Source organism: Elephantulus edwardii, unplaced genomic scaffold (assembly GCF_000299155.1).
Source record: "Elephantulus edwardii isolate Elephantulus edwardi_28Jun2011 unplaced genomic scaffold, EleEdw1.0 scaffold00001, whole genome shotgun sequence".
NCBI lineage: Eukaryota > Metazoa > Chordata > Mammalia > Macroscelidea > Macroscelididae > Elephantulus > Elephantulus edwardii.
The window spans coordinates 37,902,972-37,922,198 of record NW_006399751.1 but is presented as its reverse complement, the minus strand read 5'-3'; the positions used below and the strand labels follow the sequence as shown (position 1 = coordinate 37,922,198).

General features: G+C 38.7%; 2 protein-coding genes and 1 pseudogene across 2 annotated transcripts in view; 2 read left to right on the top strand and 1 right to left on the bottom strand.

Moving 5' to 3' along the window:
- PRKRA (protein kinase, interferon-inducible double stranded RNA dependent activator) overlaps nucleotides 1-9,931 on the bottom strand; it is a 20,780-nt gene extending 10,849 nt beyond the window's left edge. The window contains exons 1-4 of the mRNA XM_006878790.1: nucleotides 9,745-9,931; nucleotides 9,033-9,202; nucleotides 4,751-4,832; nucleotides 2,150-2,228 (exon numbers count right to left, since the gene is read on the bottom strand). Of these exons, the coding sequence (XP_006878852.1) occupies nucleotides 2,150-2,228; nucleotides 4,751-4,832; nucleotides 9,033-9,202; nucleotides 9,745-9,815 (402 nt within the window). The 5' untranslated portion in view covers nucleotides 9,816-9,931. The remainder of the gene's footprint in view (nucleotides 1-2,149; nucleotides 2,229-4,750; nucleotides 4,833-9,032; nucleotides 9,203-9,744) is intronic.
- Nucleotides 9,932-10,931: 1,000 nt separating this feature from the next.
- Nucleotides 10,932-11,918, top strand: LOC102854167 (annotated as a pseudogene).
- A 3,438-nt stretch (nucleotides 11,919-15,356) lies between these two features.
- The window catches only part of DFNB59 (deafness, autosomal recessive 59), a 15,460-nt gene continuing 11,589 nt past the window's right edge, over nucleotides 15,357-19,227 (top strand). The window contains exons 1-3 of the mRNA XM_006878789.1: nucleotides 15,357-15,597; nucleotides 16,298-16,493; nucleotides 17,680-17,821. Coding sequence (XP_006878851.1) covers nucleotides 15,387-15,597; nucleotides 16,298-16,493; nucleotides 17,680-17,821 — 549 coding nt within the window. The 5' untranslated portion in view covers nucleotides 15,357-15,386. The remainder of the gene's footprint in view (nucleotides 15,598-16,297; nucleotides 16,494-17,679; nucleotides 17,822-19,227) is intronic.

Here is a 19,227-nt window from a genome sequence, read left to right as displayed (position 1 = left end):
GGTTTCTAGTCATTCATTGTTGTACTTTTCTCCCTCCCCCCCAATTCACTCTTCTCCTTGAAAAGAAAAAGAAAAACTGTTTCATTGTTATGCGATCCCTCCTCCCCCAAGTCCACTCCACTATGCAGCCTTCACTCTGGACTTCTGTAATGACAAGAATACCCATTCATATGTCCCTTTCAAACAGTTCTCTCCCTGTTTCAAAGCAGTATACATCATTCATCCCCTCCTTTTCTGTCTTCCCTGACCCCTGATGTCAGTCCCATTTTACAACAGTGGCCCTATGTAATATTTGTCCTTTTGTGACTGAGATATTTCACTCAGCATAATGTCCTCCAGGGTCATCCATTTTGCATAATATTTTATGAGTTGTTTTTCAGTGCAGCATAGTATTCCATTATGTGAATATACCAGAGCTTCTCTATCCATTCATTTGTTGATGGGCACTTGTGTTGTTTCCAGCTCTTTGCTATTGAGAAGAAAGCCGCAATAAACATGGGTGTGCATATATCTGCTTGGGGGCTTCTTTAGGGTAAATTCACAGTAGTGGAATTGCTGGGTCAAATGGTATTTCTATTTGCAACTTTTTGAGAAAGAACCATACAGCCTTCCATAGTGGCTGCACCATTTTAGACTCCCACCAACAGTGAATAAGGGTCCCAGTTTCTCCACAACCTCACAAGCATTTGATGTTTGCTGTTCTGCTAAATTTTGCTATTCTTACTGGGGTGAGATGATGTCTCATAGTTGTTTTGATTTGCATCTCTCTTAGAGCTAGGGATTTTGAACATTTCTTCATGTGTTTGTTTGCCATCTGAGTATCTTCTTTGGTTAAGTCCAACTTTTTAAGGAAGCACCATACCATTTATCACAGTGGTTGTATAATTTTACATTCCCACTAACAGTGGAACAATTCCAATCTCTCCACATCCTTGCCAGCATTTATTTTCTGTTTTACTGAACTTTGTTATTATTATAGCATTTACATCTTACAAGCCCACAATACCAAAAGTGAAGAAAAACATTTTTCCATTAAGCCAAAGTAAACTGAGATCAAAGAGTTCAAATAAAAAGACAGGCTACTACAGCCCTTTTTAAGAGCACCAGAAGAGGATATCTACAGGTGTAACTGCCTTCAGTTCTGAAGACCTTCCCCACCCTAGTTAAAGAATTCCATGCCCACAACTGGCTACCTACTGCATTTGCTCGATGATTAAAGGCAGAGACAGCAAACAGGTTTGAATGAGGTTGAGGAAAGATGAAGGAAATAAAAGAAAAACTCATAAAGCACAACAGAGACACCAAAAAACTGGGAAAGGAACTTAATTTTTAAAAAGGCATGTAGAAACTCAAAGTTAAGAGAGAGAGAGAGAATAAGACCATGTTTTCTGTCAAAACAGAACTAGAAAGAGCTTTATCACAATGGTGGCAAGACAAATTCCTAAAAGAAGAAGGGAAACAGAGCAGATTAGCAAATGTTTAGGGATGGTGAAAGAAAGGGAGTACAGTAAGGTTTTGATAAGATGGTCTAAATATTGGCATTATAGAATTTTAATGACTGTAGAGCAGGGTCATCCTGGAGAGGGTGAAACCAGGCAGCTCCTTGGAGGCAAAGATTTTGAAGCTTTGTCTCACATACTTTGGGCATGTTGCAAGGGGGGACCAGACCTTAGAGAGGGACATAATGCTTGGAAGGGTGGAGGGACAGGAGAGGAGAGGAAGACCCTTGATGTGATGGATTGACTCAGTGACTGAGATAAAAGGGGTAGGTGTGTCAGAGACAATTAGGGTTGTTCTGAGTCACAAGAGACTTGTCAGAACATAACATATGAGTGACTGAATGAAAAATAATAAAAAAAATATATAAAATGCTATACTCATGTGCATTGGGGTGTCCTTTGACCTCAAATGAGAATCCCACAAACCAAATCAGATAGTACATATGAATGAAAATCCAAACCCTAAATAAATAGAAAAATAATTCCATTTTAACTCTGTAATATCTAATTATTATAACTTGTAAAACAAAATATCTCACCTGCTTATCTTTAAAAAGATTCTTTGTTTTAGTCTTTGTGATATTATCTATTTATCACATCTTTTATTAGTAGACAAAATATTAAGTATGAAAAAAAATGGTATGACTTACCTGTAATGAGCCAACAGGATTAAGCTGGTTCTTTGTTTGCTTGGAAGACTCAGGCATTAAGGGGTCAGGAACTGTAAAGCTAAACATTTTTTTTTAAGTGTTATGAAATGAAATGGTTTTTATAAAACATTTTACGTAATTTATGAAAAGCATTTTTGTCTTTAAATTCTGATTTTCCTCTTGCCATTCTTTCTACCTGAACTGCCCTTTTTTTCTGACCTCTTCTATGAGTACTCAATCGACCCATCATCCAAGGTGTATCTTAACTGCTGCCTCCTCCAAGAAGCCTGCCCCTTCAGAAACTTAGGGGGCAGCAAGTTGATATTAATAGGAGAGGAAAAATTCAGAAAGTAAGGGTCAGAGTGGCTGCACAACTTGAAGAATGTAATCAATGTAATAACTATACATGTAGAAATTATTCAATAAGATATGTTCTGTATATATTTGAATAATAAAAAAACTTTTTTTTTCCTCTCAAAAAGAAATTATCCTATTACCCCAATGGAACCAATTATCTTCCTCCTTTGAATCATTGGTTCTTGGGACAATTATTTTATCATAAATTACACTCTCTTAAAAATACATGTATTTACCTACCCTCAACATCCTTTCCACTGTTCATACTGTAATCTTCTTAATGACAGGGTAATGATTTATATGCTCAAGGAAAATGCATTTAAATAAACTAGAACATTGTCACAGCCACACAAAGAAGGAAGACTAATAATCAGCCAGGAAATTTAGCCAAGTAAAGTGATACTGCAGATTATATACACAGATACATATATATATATATATAGTTTTGATAACACAGATCACACACACACACAGGTGCCATTGAATCAGAACCTAGCTGAGTCTCCAACTTTTCAGAGGCTGTAAACTGCACAGAAGTTTGTCTATCTTTTTCCCGAGAAGTAGCTGGTAGATTCGACCTTCCTGCTTTGGGCTGGAAGCACAACTCCTTATCCACTAAGTCACCAGAGTTCCTGTTTTTTATATATATACAAGTTTTTTAAAAAATCAAGGCAACTAAAGGTGAAGTCTTTTTGATGTATCATCTGGTCAGTTCTGGGATAATTCTCTTAGATTTATACCCTACTGCCAGAAATAGACAGCCTGAATGAAATCTTGGTTTCAGTATGTGGGGTTTTGGATTAGGGAGGTAAGCGATTGCTACTAGGGAGAAAGAAACGACTGTATTTACTTGGAAATTCAGAACCTAATACCAAATAAGCTGCATTCCAAGGTCATACCACCAGGCAAACGAAGAGTCATTTCTCCATGACAAATGAGGCTTAGTTCTTGCCACTTCAAGTTTCTTTTTTAACTGCTAGAATTTCAAGTTTTGTTCATAGGCTGATGAGATACAGATATTCACTTACAATGCTGCATGCTGCGAAGCTACCCAAATAATTGTGATGGAGAAGTGAGAAAGCCTCGGTAGTAAATCAATCTTTCTAGGCCTGATTACAGCTTAGTAATTCCCATCTTATCTGTCAAGAAGCACAAATACATAGTAAAGTTTGTTAGCCTCCTTTATGCTGACAAAGTGAAGCTCAAGTGCATAAAGAACACTCTGTACGTTCATTTCTACCAACATATTCAACACTTTGTTTTGTTGACCTTTGAGCAGCACAGAAATAGCATGGTCATCACTCGGGAGGCTGGGAGGGGTGGGAGAAACATAATACCTGCTATGCCATTTGGCATGTCTTGAAAACTAGCATAAATCAATTACCACACATGACCTTAGAGAATCAAGCATCATATGAGAGCTAAGCCTTGTTTTGGACAAGTGCTTATCTACACAGTTGCCATGGCACTGGTAGTTCTTAGCTGTCCAAAAGGTTTAGAATGACTTAGAGGGAGGAGCACTGAATGAGAACCCAAAAATACTCCTCAGCCAAAAGGGTGCCAAGGCTAGAGAATGAAAGACCCATCTTAAATTCCTATGCTCCTATGCTGAAAGCTATGACCCAATTTACCATACTGTACTCCAAATTCCTCCAAAGGAGAATCTGAAAGCATGCCATGCTACAGAGTGGGCCAATGGACACCAAAGGGCCCTAATGCATGTGATGCATGAGATGCTCCAGATCCAGTCATCTTTCCAAAAGAACCTAAAGCCGTAAAAGAAAGATGTTTACTGGCAAAGACTTATCAAGAACTGATATTCCACTTAACATTCTCTTGCATTGGTATCTATGCTATGCTATGCTATAACAAAAAGAAATTCTTTATCTTCTGCATTCAAACATTAATTCCTAAAAGAGTGATGTTAGATGATCTGTCTCCATCTTACATTTTGTTTTCTTGTAGAAATAATCCTACTTAATAAATAGTAAGATACTGGCTGGAAAATGTTCATTTTCTATTGCTGCATCCCTTCTGGTAAAAAGAACAAAAAAAGCCTCGTTCCCTTAATAATTCTTTGCTGAACTTAATTTCTTAAAGCATTAAATGGATGACAAGGAAATAGAATGTTTACGCTAAGATACTCTACCAATAACTGTTCACCCTTGTGAGTACGTTCAAACCTTCAATCTTACCTCTGCCAAGATATTTTTGAGCTGCAGAATACAAAGAAATTTAGCTCACCAAATACTTGCATTGGCTTTCAGAATGTTTATGGCAGCCTCTGCAGCTCTGTGTTTCGCCAGCTTCTTACTTGTACCTTCACCTGAATTAAGGTTTGAAAAAAGAAAAAAAGATCTTTATGACAAGATTCTTTATATCCACAGGCATTTCCTTACTACAAAATGAAATAATTATATAAGTTCTAGATGCATACATATACACAGTAAAGTCACACACTGCACGTTTTATACATTAAAATGCCCACTATTTTAAAAGTTGTATATATTTAATTCTATAAATATATATAAAAGACCTTTGTCATCATTTCTCTACTATATCTTTACCGTACAAAATTTTAATCAAGTAGATCACGTCACATTTCCTGAAAAAAATAACAGCATTTTATCCTTCATCCCTTCTTGCTGTTATGTGCTGTTGAGTCACCTGTGACTCATAGCGACCCTATACAACAGCCCCAAACCGTGCTCTGTCCTGTGCCAATCTTATTATCTCTGACACACCTACCCCCATTACCCAAGCCACTTGATCCCTAGAGTAAGAATACTTTTTTTGGCAGCAAGAATTGATTTCTTAAATAACAACAAATGGGTTCTTTTAAAAGAGCTACTTGCTGCAAAGCTATCTGACAACAAAAGGTGCACAATTTCTTTTGACAGCCTATCCTATACTGGCTCAAACCCTTGGGCATTCAGGACTACACAGTGGGCAGACTAGGGAAGTTTTCTATGTAAAAGGTGAGCTTATGTGGATTTTATACAATCCATACAAAGGTATAAAGGAAAACTGACTAATCAGTAAGCAATCATACTTAATAAATGGTAAAGTTATTTACTTCTATTCAAACTAGGTTTTGAGAAACTTTCCAAAGTGGTATCAGACAGAGTGCTAAAATCTATTCCTTTGGTAAGAAGAAAGGAGATAGGGAGGAAATTTCAAGTGTGACACTACGTGTGTCAGAGGACATACAAAGGTGTTTATTTATTCACTAATATATACGTACTAGGGAACAGTGGATCCTGCACACAGAATATAGGTCAATATAAGACTCTAATCTGTGAACTATAGCGTGAAATAAAGAGGAAAAACAGACCTAAAAGTGCAGGGTACAGGGAGCATACTATCATGGCAACTAGCTCCTATATTTTTAAGGATTAAAAAAGACTTTATAGAAAAAAGAGATAACTAAATAGAAATCTAAAAGATTAATAAAAGTTCAGAGAGGAAGAGAACTGGAAAATTGGAAGAATCATTGCAGGCTAAGATCACCTGCAAAGGCTTAAACACATCACAAAACACTATGTTCTCAAGAGTCCAAGTAATTAGGCATTGCTTATTAGAGTGTTAAAGCGCTTGAGAGAAGACAGTTTGGGGGGGGAGAAATTGCAGGTAGAGAGAGAGACCTTGTAAATTAGTGCTTTTTGAAGATTTAGTGTATATAGCAATGACCTGGAAATTTAATTAAAATGTAAACTGTGATCTAGAAGGTCTGTGATGGAGCCTGACAAGTCTATAGTTTCATCAAGCTCCTATGCGCTCTGGATCCCACTTTGAGAAGCAAGGTTGTCTCTCATGCTATGAAATTTGTATTTACAGGGGAAACACTGACTGGATTTTAAGTGGAGAAATTATATGAAGAGAAAGAACTAGAACACAAAGACTAGAAGCTTTAAAAAAAAAGACTAGAAGCTTAAAAAAAATTATCTGTGCAAACAACAAATGCTGGCAAGGTTGTGGAGAAACTGCAGCCACTATGGAAGTCAGTATGGCACATTCACAAAAAGTTGCAAACAGAAATACCATTTGACCCAGCAAATCCTCTACTGGGAATATACTCTAAAGAAACCAGAACTGCCACCCAAGCAGATATATGCAAACCCATGTTTATTGCTGCATTTTTCACAATAGCAAAGAGCTGGAAATAACCCAAGTGTCCATCAACAAAAAAATGGATAGAGAAGCTCTGGTATATTCACACAATGGAACACTATGCTGCACTGAAAAATAAGGAAGTCATGAAATATTATACAAAATAGGTGACCCTGGAGGACATTGTGCTGAGTTAAATATCTCAGTCACAAAAGGACAAATATTGCATAGTGCCATTGTTGTAAAATGGGACTGACATCAGGGTTGGGGAGAGCCTAAGAAAAGAAGGGATGTATAATGTATACTGCATTGAAACAGATGAGGGAGAGAACTGTTTAAAAGGAATATATGATTAGGTGTTATTTTCATGACAAGATTCCAGAAAAAGAAATGCATAGTAAAGCAGACTGTGTGCAGACTTTTGGGGGGGACGGGGGACTGTATAACAGTGAAATAATTTTTTTTTTCAAAGAGAAAAGTGAACTGGAGGGGGGAGTGGGCAGGGAGGAAAATATGCAACAATAAATGAATGGGGAAAATGAAATTGGAAGAACATGCTGAAAAAAATATATATTTATGTTACATTAAAAAAAATTAAAACAAAAGCAACCCTAAACAAATTATCTGTGAGACTATAGCTTTAGTGCAAGTGGTCTGGACAGTAGCAAAGAGAAGAGGAGAGAAACTGATTCAAGAGATATTTGGTTATACATTAGACAAAGAGAAGAAAGGGTCAAAAAGATAAATCTCAAGTCTCCAGTGTAAGCAACTGTGATGGTGGTGCCTTTACTGAGGTAAAGAATATAGGGAAAGTAGGTTTGGGGGAAAAAGATGGGAAATTGAGAGTTTGAGGTACTTTTAGGTCAAGCAAGTGAAGATGCCTATCAAGCACCAGTTGATACGTTGCTCTGTAACTGGGCCCAGACTAAAGATAGACTTCAGAATGATCTCACTTTAGAAGCAATGTAGGCAGACAAGTTTGTACAGGAAGACTGGGGAGTAGGCAAAATAAAGAGCAGGATGGCTGTTGCAGGTCTAAGGTACAATAAAACCCCAACCACCATCAAATTAATTCCAACTCATGGAAACATTCTATCAGGTTTCCAGCACTGTAAATCTTTTTCTTCCCCCCCCCTAAGAAAAGGTAGTTGATTCTGCCATGCTGTACAAAAGGAAAAAGACAGACAAAGAGTGGGAGAATCGGACAGCTGGCAGGGAGCTAAACTGGAACTCTCAATGCTGTAAATCACTGGAACTCTCAATGCTGTAAATCATTATTTGAGAAGATTGCCCCTTTCTCCCAGAAGTGTGAGGTGATTCAAATCACTGACCAACACATAGAACTCTGATAACTCCTTACACTGTGGCTTACGGTGTTTGAGTGGGAGGAATGGGTACTTTCTCTTGAATTTCTCTGAGTATTTAAAAATAAATTGAATGGAGTATCTAAATGCTGACTGTATGGTGCACATAATGAACTTCCTAGCCACTAGCAGCAATCCACCTACCTCATATTAAAAAAAAAAAAGCTTCAAATTTTTCTTAAAGTAATTTCAATGGAAATAGCAGACTCCCACTTTCCAGTGGCAAAATCAAATGTCACCGTTCAGATTAGCAGATGGTTGGAATGTTAGCCTTCTTACCCAAATTTTTTCCCTTGGTTATTTTTCCAAATCGAATAGAGTATTCAGTATTCTGTGCTCTGAATTATATCATCATTTAAAAAAAAACAAAACAAACACATGGAGTAATGTCCCCATTAATAAATTTAGTTATTATGTGCTCAAGTTCATCCATCAATACGAAGTATAAACCTGAACTCTGAAATCCCATTGCTGTCTGACTACATTATGGTCTCTATGAATCTGTTTCTTTATTTGTAAAAGAAAGAATACTATTCCTACGGGGGGGGGGGGGAACAACACTTGTGCAATCAGGAATACTGAGTTTGTGAAGTTTCTGTCTTTCCTCATTTTGCCTAAATTCAAAATCAAGTATGACACAAATGATTCTATGGAGAGCGGGAGTCATTTAAGAAATTCTGGAGTCATGCCTTCTGATAGCTGTTATCCCCTGAAGTGGTCTGGAGAGACGCAGCTAAGGATGCTTCGGGCACCCTTCCTGCTTCTTTACAGTTCTTAGGGGATTATGAAAGAAGCCGTGCAAAAGATCTGAGTGTTTTCTTTCAAGTATCTGAGTATTTCTGGCACTCAAAAGGATAAAATTAAGGAGAAAATCGAGATTAAGGAGATGACGCTGGAATGTCCCAATGACCTAAGATGGGTGTCTCAGTTTCAAAAGTGCTTTGTTCCCCATAGCTGTTTCTGGCAAAAAGGACACATTTCCGAACTGAAAAGCAACACCAAGTCTTGACTGCCAGCCCAAGTGGTCATCAGGGTTAGCTGTGCATACAGACCTTTGCAGGTTATGTCACCAACGGTTACTCTGAAGGTGAAAATGGGCGCATGTACTTGCACATCGGATTTTTCGCATTCATAAACCGGGATGTTCTTGGTCTTCATGCCGTATTCATGTAATACCTGAATAGGTGTTTTCCCTGGCTTTGCTGTAATCATCTTCCCCGAACTGCAAAAACCAGAAAAAAGGTGGGCTTTGCATGCCAAAGTGTGCAGGCAAGCTGAAACACAGAGGCCAGTTTTGACTGACCCCAACAGTGACGGGAGGCGCCTACAGCCAGAGCTGGCAAGGCCTGGGTGCACCTGTCACCCAGCTCCGCCGAGGCGGGCACAGGGCAGGGTGAAGAAGGTCTAAAGGGAAGTAACATGAACGCGGGGAAGGCTTCTCTGGCCCCGCTCAGGACGAAGCCCACGATCCTTTATGCATAGCCTGGGCCTTCTGAGCAGTCGCGACCACGCGCCACCTCCGCCCACCCCAAGCGCCCTGAAGGAGCGAGAGAGGAGGGGCCGGCCGCAGACCCCGGCCCGCGCGCGTCCGGGAGGGCGGGGCCGAGCGAGCGCCGCCCGCAGCCTCGCAGCAGAGGCAGGAGCGCAGAGAAGGGGCTTTACCCAGAATGCCGCGGGAGAGCTGGCTGCCCGGCCCCCGCCTCTTTCCCACCACCTCCCTCCAGCCCGACTGCCCGCCTAGGCTGGGGCCGTGCAGACGCTGACCTGAAGGTCCCGGTGTCCTCGCGCTCCGACGGCGGGGGCGCGGCACGATGCCTGCTCTGAGACTGAGACATGGCGAGAAGGGACGACTCGGCAGAGGGAGAAAGAGCAGTACTAAGCGATATCCTCACTCCAAGGGTCGGCTGATACCCGAGAGGAGCGCTCCAGTGCCGCCGCCGCCTCCTCCCCGCCTCCCAGGCCCCCGCCCTCCCTTGCTTGCGTTCCTTTTGCAAGGGAGCGAACAGAGAGAAGAGGAGGCGGAGCCTCAGCCTACAGCCCTGCCACGCCCCTATGGTCTCTCCCATTCCCAGCCCTAAACTGGATCCCGCCCCACTCCAGTCCCTGCCCCCTTCCCCTGAAGACCACGCCACTTCCTTTAAGGCCACGCCCCCTCTCCCAGTCCCGGGGTTTTCGGCACCTCCTCTCTGGGTCCTTCTCCGCACTTGGCCTTACTGGACTTAACCCGCCTCTAGAATTGATTCTTTGTCATTAAATGAGGACGATTTCTTGCTCTGAGAGATGGCTTGTTTGGGCGGGCTCAAAGTCTGTGGTTTGAAGCACACCTTTAATCACTACCACCACCGCCCGGCAACATTGAGGTCCCTATTCTTAAAGGATTGTGAAATATTGAATACAACGTTGCCTGGTTTGGCTCAGAAGCTTAAGAATGGAGCCTCTCGGTATATCCGTCTCTGAGAGCAGCGTTAGATACTCTTAGCCACCTAAACCCTGCCTTCAGAAACGTCTGGAGACCCCTCGTCACAGCGGGCCCTTTTGTCTAGTAGGCTTTGGTCTTTCGCTGAGATTAACGCCAGTCAACGGACCCGCAAAGCATGTTAGAGGCAAATGAAAGCTTCTCAGTGGACCAGATTTCAATTAAATGGGTTTTGGGCAGAGCCATTTTGTTGATAGTGATTTTGTTTATGTGGGGTATACCACCTTTGGTGAGGGGCAGACAATGACATTATGCCGTGTGTTTTTCTGGGAGTTTTCTATCTACTGGCAACAAAGACTGCCTATGCTTTTTATTGGAGAAGATTGCTTAGCACAATGCTATTTTCTGATGGCTTAGTGCAAAGGAGGTGCGCTGCCAACTCAAAGGTAAGTGGTTCGAATCCACCGGGCTGTTCCAGGTGAGAAAGATGGACAATGTCCTCTTTTGTGATATCCTGCTTCTGAAAACTCGCTAGATGCTCAACTACGAGATGATTTCTACTGGACAGTACAAAACAGCAGCATATTACATATGTTCACTGCTTACTATTCACTAAAGTTGTTTTTATAGCTGTAACACCACATAACTAGCATTTCAAAATGCATTATCGACCATATACAGTACCCACTGAAATATCTTAATAATGAGGTTTGTTTTTATTAAAATTTCTTTTTAATTACAAAATTTCTTAAGAAAATATTGCAAAACTTAATATTATAACTCTTTAAAGGTTAAGAAACTGGGATAATAGTGATGGAGCAACCCCCAAGCCTCCCTTCAAAAAAATCAACCACAGGCCCTTCTCCTCCCTCGTGAACAAGCTGCCGAAAGATTCCCTGTCTGAGCCATGTCAAAGAAAAAAAGGACTGAGTGCAGAAGAAAAGAGGACGTGCATGATGGAAATGTTTTTTTGAGATGAAAGATGTATTTCAACTAAAAGATATGGAGAAGATTGCTCCCAAAGAGAAAGGCATTACTGCAATGTCAGTAAAAGAAGTCCTTCAGAGCTTAGTGGATGATGGTATAGTTGACTGTGAGAGGATTGGAACATCAAATTATTATTGGGCTTTTCCATGTAAAGCTCTTCATGCATGGAAACGTGAATTAGAGGTTCTGGAGTCTCAGTTGTACGAAGGAAGCCAAAAGCATGAAAACCTACAAAAAATATCGAGAAAGCAAAAATTGGTTGACATGAGACAGAAGAACGAACCAAGCTAGCAAAGGAGCTTTCTTCCCTTCGACACCAACAGAAACAGCTCAAGGCAGAAGTAGTAAAATATAAAGAATGTGATTCACAAGTTGTGGAAGAAATACGTCAAGCAAATAAAGTAGCCAATGAAGCTGCAAACGGATGGATAACATATTGCCAATAAAGTCTTGGGTAAAAAGAAAATTTGGACTTGAAGAAAATAAAATTGATAAAAACTTTGGAATTCCAGAAGACTTTGACTACCTAGACTAAGAGGTTAAATGGTAGTATATGCTCTATGTGTTTGTGAATATGTAAATTTCTTTATTATCAAAATAAATATACTGTAAAGTCATTTCCCTCTAACTTTATGTATCATTTAATTTAAATAAAGTACAAACTGGGGGGGGGATCAATCACAAAGTAACATCAGCAGGACCATATTTCAAAGATATATAATCCTTGAGCCCAGCATGAGAGTGAAAAAAAATCTCTTTATAATATAGTCATACAGTTGCTCCTATTGGGAATTGGAAGAAAACTCATTAACAACCTGCATTATGCAGATGACATAACACTACTTGCTGAAACTGAGGAGGATCTGAAGCACTTGCTGCAGAAGGTCAAGGACTGCAGCATTCAATATGGATTGAAGATCAACAGATCCCCACCACTGGGCCAATTGGCAGCATCATAATAGAGAAGAGATTGAGATTGTTAACAATTTCAACTTGCTTGCCTCCACAATAAACACTCTTCGTATCAGCAGCCAGGAAAGCAAAAGATGAATTGTATTGGAGAAATGTGCTGTTAGATACCTCTCCAGAGTACTGAAGAGCAATAATGTCAGTGTAGAGATTAAGGTGCACCTGAGTCAGTCCATGGTCTTCGCAATTACTTGGTGTGCATCAGAGAGCTGGAGAAGAGTACTGAATGTACACCATGGACTACTAAGAGAACAGTTTTATCCTGTTGGGGATGAAACCTGGCTGCTCCTTGATGGCAAGGATTTTGAAGCTCCATCTCACATATTTTGGGCATGTTGCCAGGAGAGACCAGTGTTTGAAGAAGGACATCATATTAGGAAGAGTGGAGGGACTGCACAAGAAAGGAAGACGCTGGATGAGATGGATTGACTCAATGACTGGAGTAATTAGGATAGATGTGTCAGAGACAATGACTTTGGCTCAAGACAGAACAGGGTTCAGGGCTGTTGTACAGAAGGTCAGTAAGAATTGCAAGTGACTCGAAGGCACATAACAACAACATATAATTGCTCCCTATAACAATGGGCTCAAGTGTATTAGAGATGAGGAGAGTGGCCCAAAAAGGGCAAAGCTGAGGCTGATTGTTCATAGGGCTGCTGTGAGTCATAGTCAACTCAAAGGCAACTAACAGCAACATACAGAAACTTATTGGTAGCGTGGCTTTCATAATTTTTTAAAACATAGACATAACTTGAATAATTCACATTAAATACTATTTGGCTTTGTAAGTACAAAGCAGAACTGCCCCATAGAGTTTGCTAGGATTTAAATGGTGATGTGTAATGGTTATGTGTGTAGGGCTGTTAACCCAAAGGTCTAACCTATGGACTGCTCCCAGGGAGAAAGATGAGGCAGTCTGTCATCCAGTTATTATTTACAGCCTCAGAAATCCCAATGGAGGACCATCCCGAGTCAGAAAAGCATAGATGACAATGGGTTTTAGTTAATCTTTATATAAATTAAGTTTCTGTGAAGAGTGTCACGTTTCTCCCCTGAAGCTGCTGGTGGGTTCCAACTATGGACTAAGCTCTTAGTAGCCAAGCACTTAACCACTGCACCAAAACATACAAGAAGGGAGATTAATGAAATGCTGAAACAATGAACTGTGTATCACAGTTACACAAAACCACAATCAACCTGTTTCCCACATTGGGTGAAGCAATTTCCTTTAGACTAGATTCACTGTAAGAGGCTCCAGTATCATAGCCTGTAGCATGTTTTGTTGTGCTAACCTATAAAATAGGTTAAGATTTATTATAGCCTCAAGGAGGAATGTGGGTTCAGGATTGGAGGAAGACTCATTAACAATCTGTGCTATGCAGATGACACAACATTGCTTGCTGAAACTGAAGAAGACCTGAAACACTTGCTGCAATAGGTCAAGGACTATTGTTTTCAATATGGCTTGAAGCTCAACATCAAGAACAAAGATTCTCACCACTAGATTGACTGGCAGCATCATGATAGATGGAGAAGATATTGAGGTTGTTAACAATTACAGCTTGCTTGGTTCCACAATCAACACTCTTGGCACCAGCAATTGGGAAATCAAAAGACAAATTGCATGGGGAAAATCTGCTGTCAGGGATCTCTTCAGAGGGCTAAAGAGCAGTGATGTGAGTCTAGAGACTAAGGTGTACCTGATCCAGGCCATGATCTTTGCAATTACTTGTTAATGCATCAGAGAGCTGGACAATGACCAAAGATGAAAGAAGAAGAATTGATGCTTTTGAGCTGTGGTGCTGGAAAAGAGTATAGAACTACCATGGACTACCAAGAAAACAAACAGGTTTGTCTTGGAGAGGGTGAAGTCAAGCTATTCCTTGGAGGCAATGATTGTGAGACTCTGATATACTTAGGGCATGTTGCCAGGAGGGACCAGCCCTTGGAGAAGAACATCATACTTGGAAGGGTGGGGGGACAGTGCAGAAGGAGAAAACACCAGGTAATATGGACTGACATAGTAACTGGGGTAATGAAGGTAGGTATAATAGAAACAGGGAGATTGACACAGAATAGAGAAGAGCTCAGAGTTATTGCGCATAGAGTTCCTATGAGTCATGGTTGACTCGGCAGCACATAAAAACAACAACATAGCCTCAGAAATCCAATGGAGGATTGGGATCAACTCCACACCAGGAGAGAGTGAATGAGGTTCCCTATAAAGGGTATCTATAGCTAATGCTAACCCTGCACCCCCCATTGCTGTTGGGTTGGAAATGGCTTATAATCGGAACTGACTCTCCCTCCACTGGGGTTTCTAAGGTTATAAATCATACTGGAAGCAACTGTGGAGCAACTAGTGGATTCAAACTATGTAACCACGAGTTAAGAGTTCAACTTCTTACCACTTATCACCAGAGCTCAGAAAATATCATTGTTTCATTGTTCTTCATGGACCAATATGCTCCTTTCAAAACTGACCCATTGTCATTTACAAACTTATACTTAATATTTAAACTAATACTTATTAGCTATACTTACCTGGCAGGGAAGATATTATGATCAGGAAGGTGGTTTTCCCAGGGCAAAGATTATCCATTACACTCTAGATGTGCTGACCCCTGCGATTTCCCTAAATATAGGAAACTTGATGATGTAATTTGTGACAGTGTTTATGCTTTCCCCTGTAATAAAAAAACACCCCACTATTAACTATGACACTAATGAAAAACTTTATTATTTTAAAATTATTAGCTTTCTGTATACATTTTACTGCTCCATTCCAAATTAGACTTGCTTTTAGATATCATTTTACACTGTTGATCTATAATTCATTAGCTGAGCACACATGGGGAGACCGCGTTGTGAATTCTACACTGGGAATCGACTTCGTCAAAACCATGCTTTGGATTTCAAAGGTATAGAATCATATTTAAAATCAACATGGCTTAATTTTGCACCTAATTTTTTTTTTTTTTAGAATATGGATTTGTTATCTGGAGGTTGCAGTTGATGACGTGTTGATGTTAATATGTTTGCTGCTGCTACCAAGAGCTTTGTCAAGCAAGTTGGAGATGGAGGGAGATTAGTTCCTGTTCCAAGCCTTAGCGAAGCGGACAAATACCAACCCCTAAGTCTGGTGGTGAAAAAGAAGCGATGTTTTCTGTTTCCTAGATATAAATTTACCTCAACACCGTTTACACTGAAAGATATTCTCCTAGGAGAGAGAGAAATTTCAGCTGGTAAGTTTAAATGTCTGTTTGGGAATAACTGTTCATTAACCGTGCTATTGGTAGTCTAAACATAGGTTATATATTTGCCCATTTTAGAAATGCTAACACATTTTATTGACAAAAGCAATTTCATTACAATAGTGGTAATATTAAGACTAACAATGCTTGGAATTTATAGTATTAAGTCTTGTCTGGGTTGAATAATGTTCAAGTCTAATAAATATATTCTAAGTTGTTTTAATCAAACGAGTGTAAAATATGACATATCTCTAAAATGAGGGTATCACGTGGTCTATCTCATAAGGTCAAATGAGGTATTGGAAACATAAGGAATTTCTAATTATTTATTCTTCTATTATAACTAACTGAACTAAAGTGTGTTTTATGGGCTAAATGACAAATAAATTATAAGTTGACATTTTGACAAATTATTTCTATCAACACTTGTTTTTCTTTCAAGTATTCAGTGAATATGTTTAACAAGTTCTATTAACTCAGGAAGGAATTGTTAATTTTAAGAATTCTGGTGGTTTGCTTATTTTTCTTGTCAAATTAATTGAATTGCTAATTTTCAGCCTTGATTTAAACAGTTACTCTTACTAACATTTAAGTATTCATGTCTTTAGTTGTAAATTAACATATTACTATACGTAATTTTTCTTAGATGAATTAAAGCTGTTTAAAACATACCAATTTCCTCTTCTTCAAGGTATTTCGTCTTATCAATTATTGAATTACGAAGATGAGTCAGACGTTTCACTCTATGGACGGCGAGGCAACCATATTGTGAATGATGTTGGGATTAATGTCGCTGGTTCAGATTCCATTGCAGTAAAAGCTTCATTTGGTGTAGTAACCAAACATGAAGTGGAAGTGTCAACATTACTCAAGGAAATTACTACACGGTCAGTATAATAATAGCCCTTAATATATATAAATGAATGTTGCCACTAAATATCTTAACCATATAAACTATAAAACACTTTAAAACTATAAAACAATTTAAAACATTAGACTATATTTTACTAGTGTAATTTAGTAGTAGTATATCTAAAATTTGCATAAAAGTAGGCTTTGAAAGTCAGTTACTTATGGAGTTTTTAATTGTTCACTGGAATTGCTTTGGATCTGCAGACATTTGCTAAATTGTGTGACTGAAAGAATATAAGAATATGGGTGCAACAACTATGAGTGTCCTTTTCAACAAACTTCTTTAAAGCATATTTTAATAGAAAAGGAGATAATTACATTTCTTTTGAGCATACTTTCTGATTTGATTTAGACCTTTGATTAACCTTTACTAAAATAGGGAACTTTTTTACTTTACTTTTCTACTCTAGGGGGAAATGGCTTATGCAGGCCTTTGGGATGTATTTTTCCAATAAAACTCTCCTTGTTTTATTGGAACCAAATTGTAGCAAAATATTGAAAATGTAGCACAAATGTATACAACAATATACTCAGCCACTCAACAGTTTCTATATAAACAATTCAATGAACCCTTAGGTGTTGTAACTTTGATTTGACTTTTCCCCAGGTATCCTACCACCATATAGGTAAATTCAATGCCCCCTTTGCAAATACGTCTCTTTCACCCCTTCCTTTACCTGGTCACCACTAACAAGCTTTGTTTTTTATGTATTGTTTATTTCATAGAAATGAGGTATTTATATGAAATGGTATTTGACCCTTTGTAATGACTTATAAATAAGTCAATATAGTGTTTTAAAAAGTTCATCTGTGTTGTACTGTACATCATGCCTTCAATTCTCTTCATGGTTAAGTATATACCACATTGTGCTTATCTGTACATCAGCTGGTGGACGTTTTAGTTACTTCTATCTTTTGACTATTGGGAAAGTACTGCAATAATACTGGTGTATACATGCCTGTGTCTCTCTTTTCATTTCTCTGCTTTGCTTTAAAGTGCAACAATGAATGAATGGAAATCCAAAGTCTCTGTAAATATTCATTAAAATTAATAATAATAAAAAAGTATATTATGAAGGAATTGCACGACAACAAAAATTGTACTTCATCCTATATATTTATGTTTTAAATGCTTGTGAATGTCTTTCTTCTTTATTTTAGGAAAATTAATTGTGACCACAGTTTAATACGGCAGTCAAGGAGCAGCAGAAAGGCAGTCCTGTGTGTGGTCATGGAAAGCATTCGAACCACACGACAGTGCTCTCTGTCTGTGCACGCTGGGATTCGTGGGGAGTCAATGCGGGTAGACCACACTCTTTAGGGTTTCTCAGGCTAACTAAAATGGAATTTTTTATATTACTCATGGCACTTATAAGTGCATAGCTTTTGGCAAATGTTGAGATTCAAGAGCTGTAGTAGCGTGGGGTTTTACACCGTAATTGTTTTGTGTGAAGAATAACAAAGTAAAAGCCAAAAAAGCTTGAATTCTGAGCATGTGTGATATAATAAAATGAAAACATTAATCCTTGTAAAATAATGGACATAAGGTCCTCTTTTTAATATTTAAGTATTTTTTAAAAAGTTAAAATTAAGGGCTTAAGTGGAATTCTTTTCTTTTTGAGTAACTGCTTTTATATTTTGAAATTTTAAAAGTTTAATTCATATTTTTATATTACTTTAAAATACTTTAAAATAATGTTCATGGTCAGACATCTTTCATGCAATGTTAAAACCTTTTATAAAAATCCTAGAACATTGTTATCGATGTTTAATTTTCAGCTCAGTTTTGATAATTGTTTGTCTTCATCAGTCGTGACATCCAATAATGACGTGATTGAGTATATTAAAACAAAACAATAGAAAGCTAGGGTACAATGACACTTTATTTATTTGTCTTTATACATAAACCACTCTGCCCAATAGTGATATTCCTTTGCCCACCAAATTACGATTATAATTGGGTTATTTGGGGGACATGCACAGAAATTTACTTGAAAATAAGTTAGTGATGACTTTAGAAAGCTGCTGAACCAGTTTGACATAGTCTTCTTTGGAACACTAGACATGTAAAGCTGAAAAACTTCCACTGTCTCTATGAATGTAGTTGCCTGCTAAGATTTGCAGTTGGAAAAAAATGGCTTTTAATCTCAGAGAGAATTCCCTGCTGTAATCCCAAAGGCACATGGTTTAAATCCACCTGATGTGCCACTGAAGAAGGAGGGGCAATCTCCTGTGCCAGTCGAATCTGATATGACAGTACACAATAGGAAAAAAAATTATAAAAAATTTTTTTAAAAGAGAACATTCCTATTTTGGTAAACTAATATCATTGGTTCCAGTACCAGAGTAAGGGGGAAAGTAGTGAAATACTTCTTTACTATAGATCCTAAGTCCTATTCATACCTCTACTATAAACAGCATAATTAAAGTAGGGCTAATTTTTAACTTTGAGAGGTTTGGTTTTCTTGTTTCTAGTAGAACTGTAGGAGGTGTTTTATCTTTAAAGAGAAAAAAACCAACTTATTCTTTTTTAATTTTTTTAAAAATTATTTTTGTGTGAGTGTACCGTACAGGTACAGGTACAGGAGGAGATTGTCCCTCCTTCCCCGGCAGAGCATATGGTGGATTCAAACCATGTGCCTCTGGGATTGCAGTGCAGCTTCTTGCCACTAAGCCACCAGAGCTCCCTTTTCCAACTTACTCTTTATA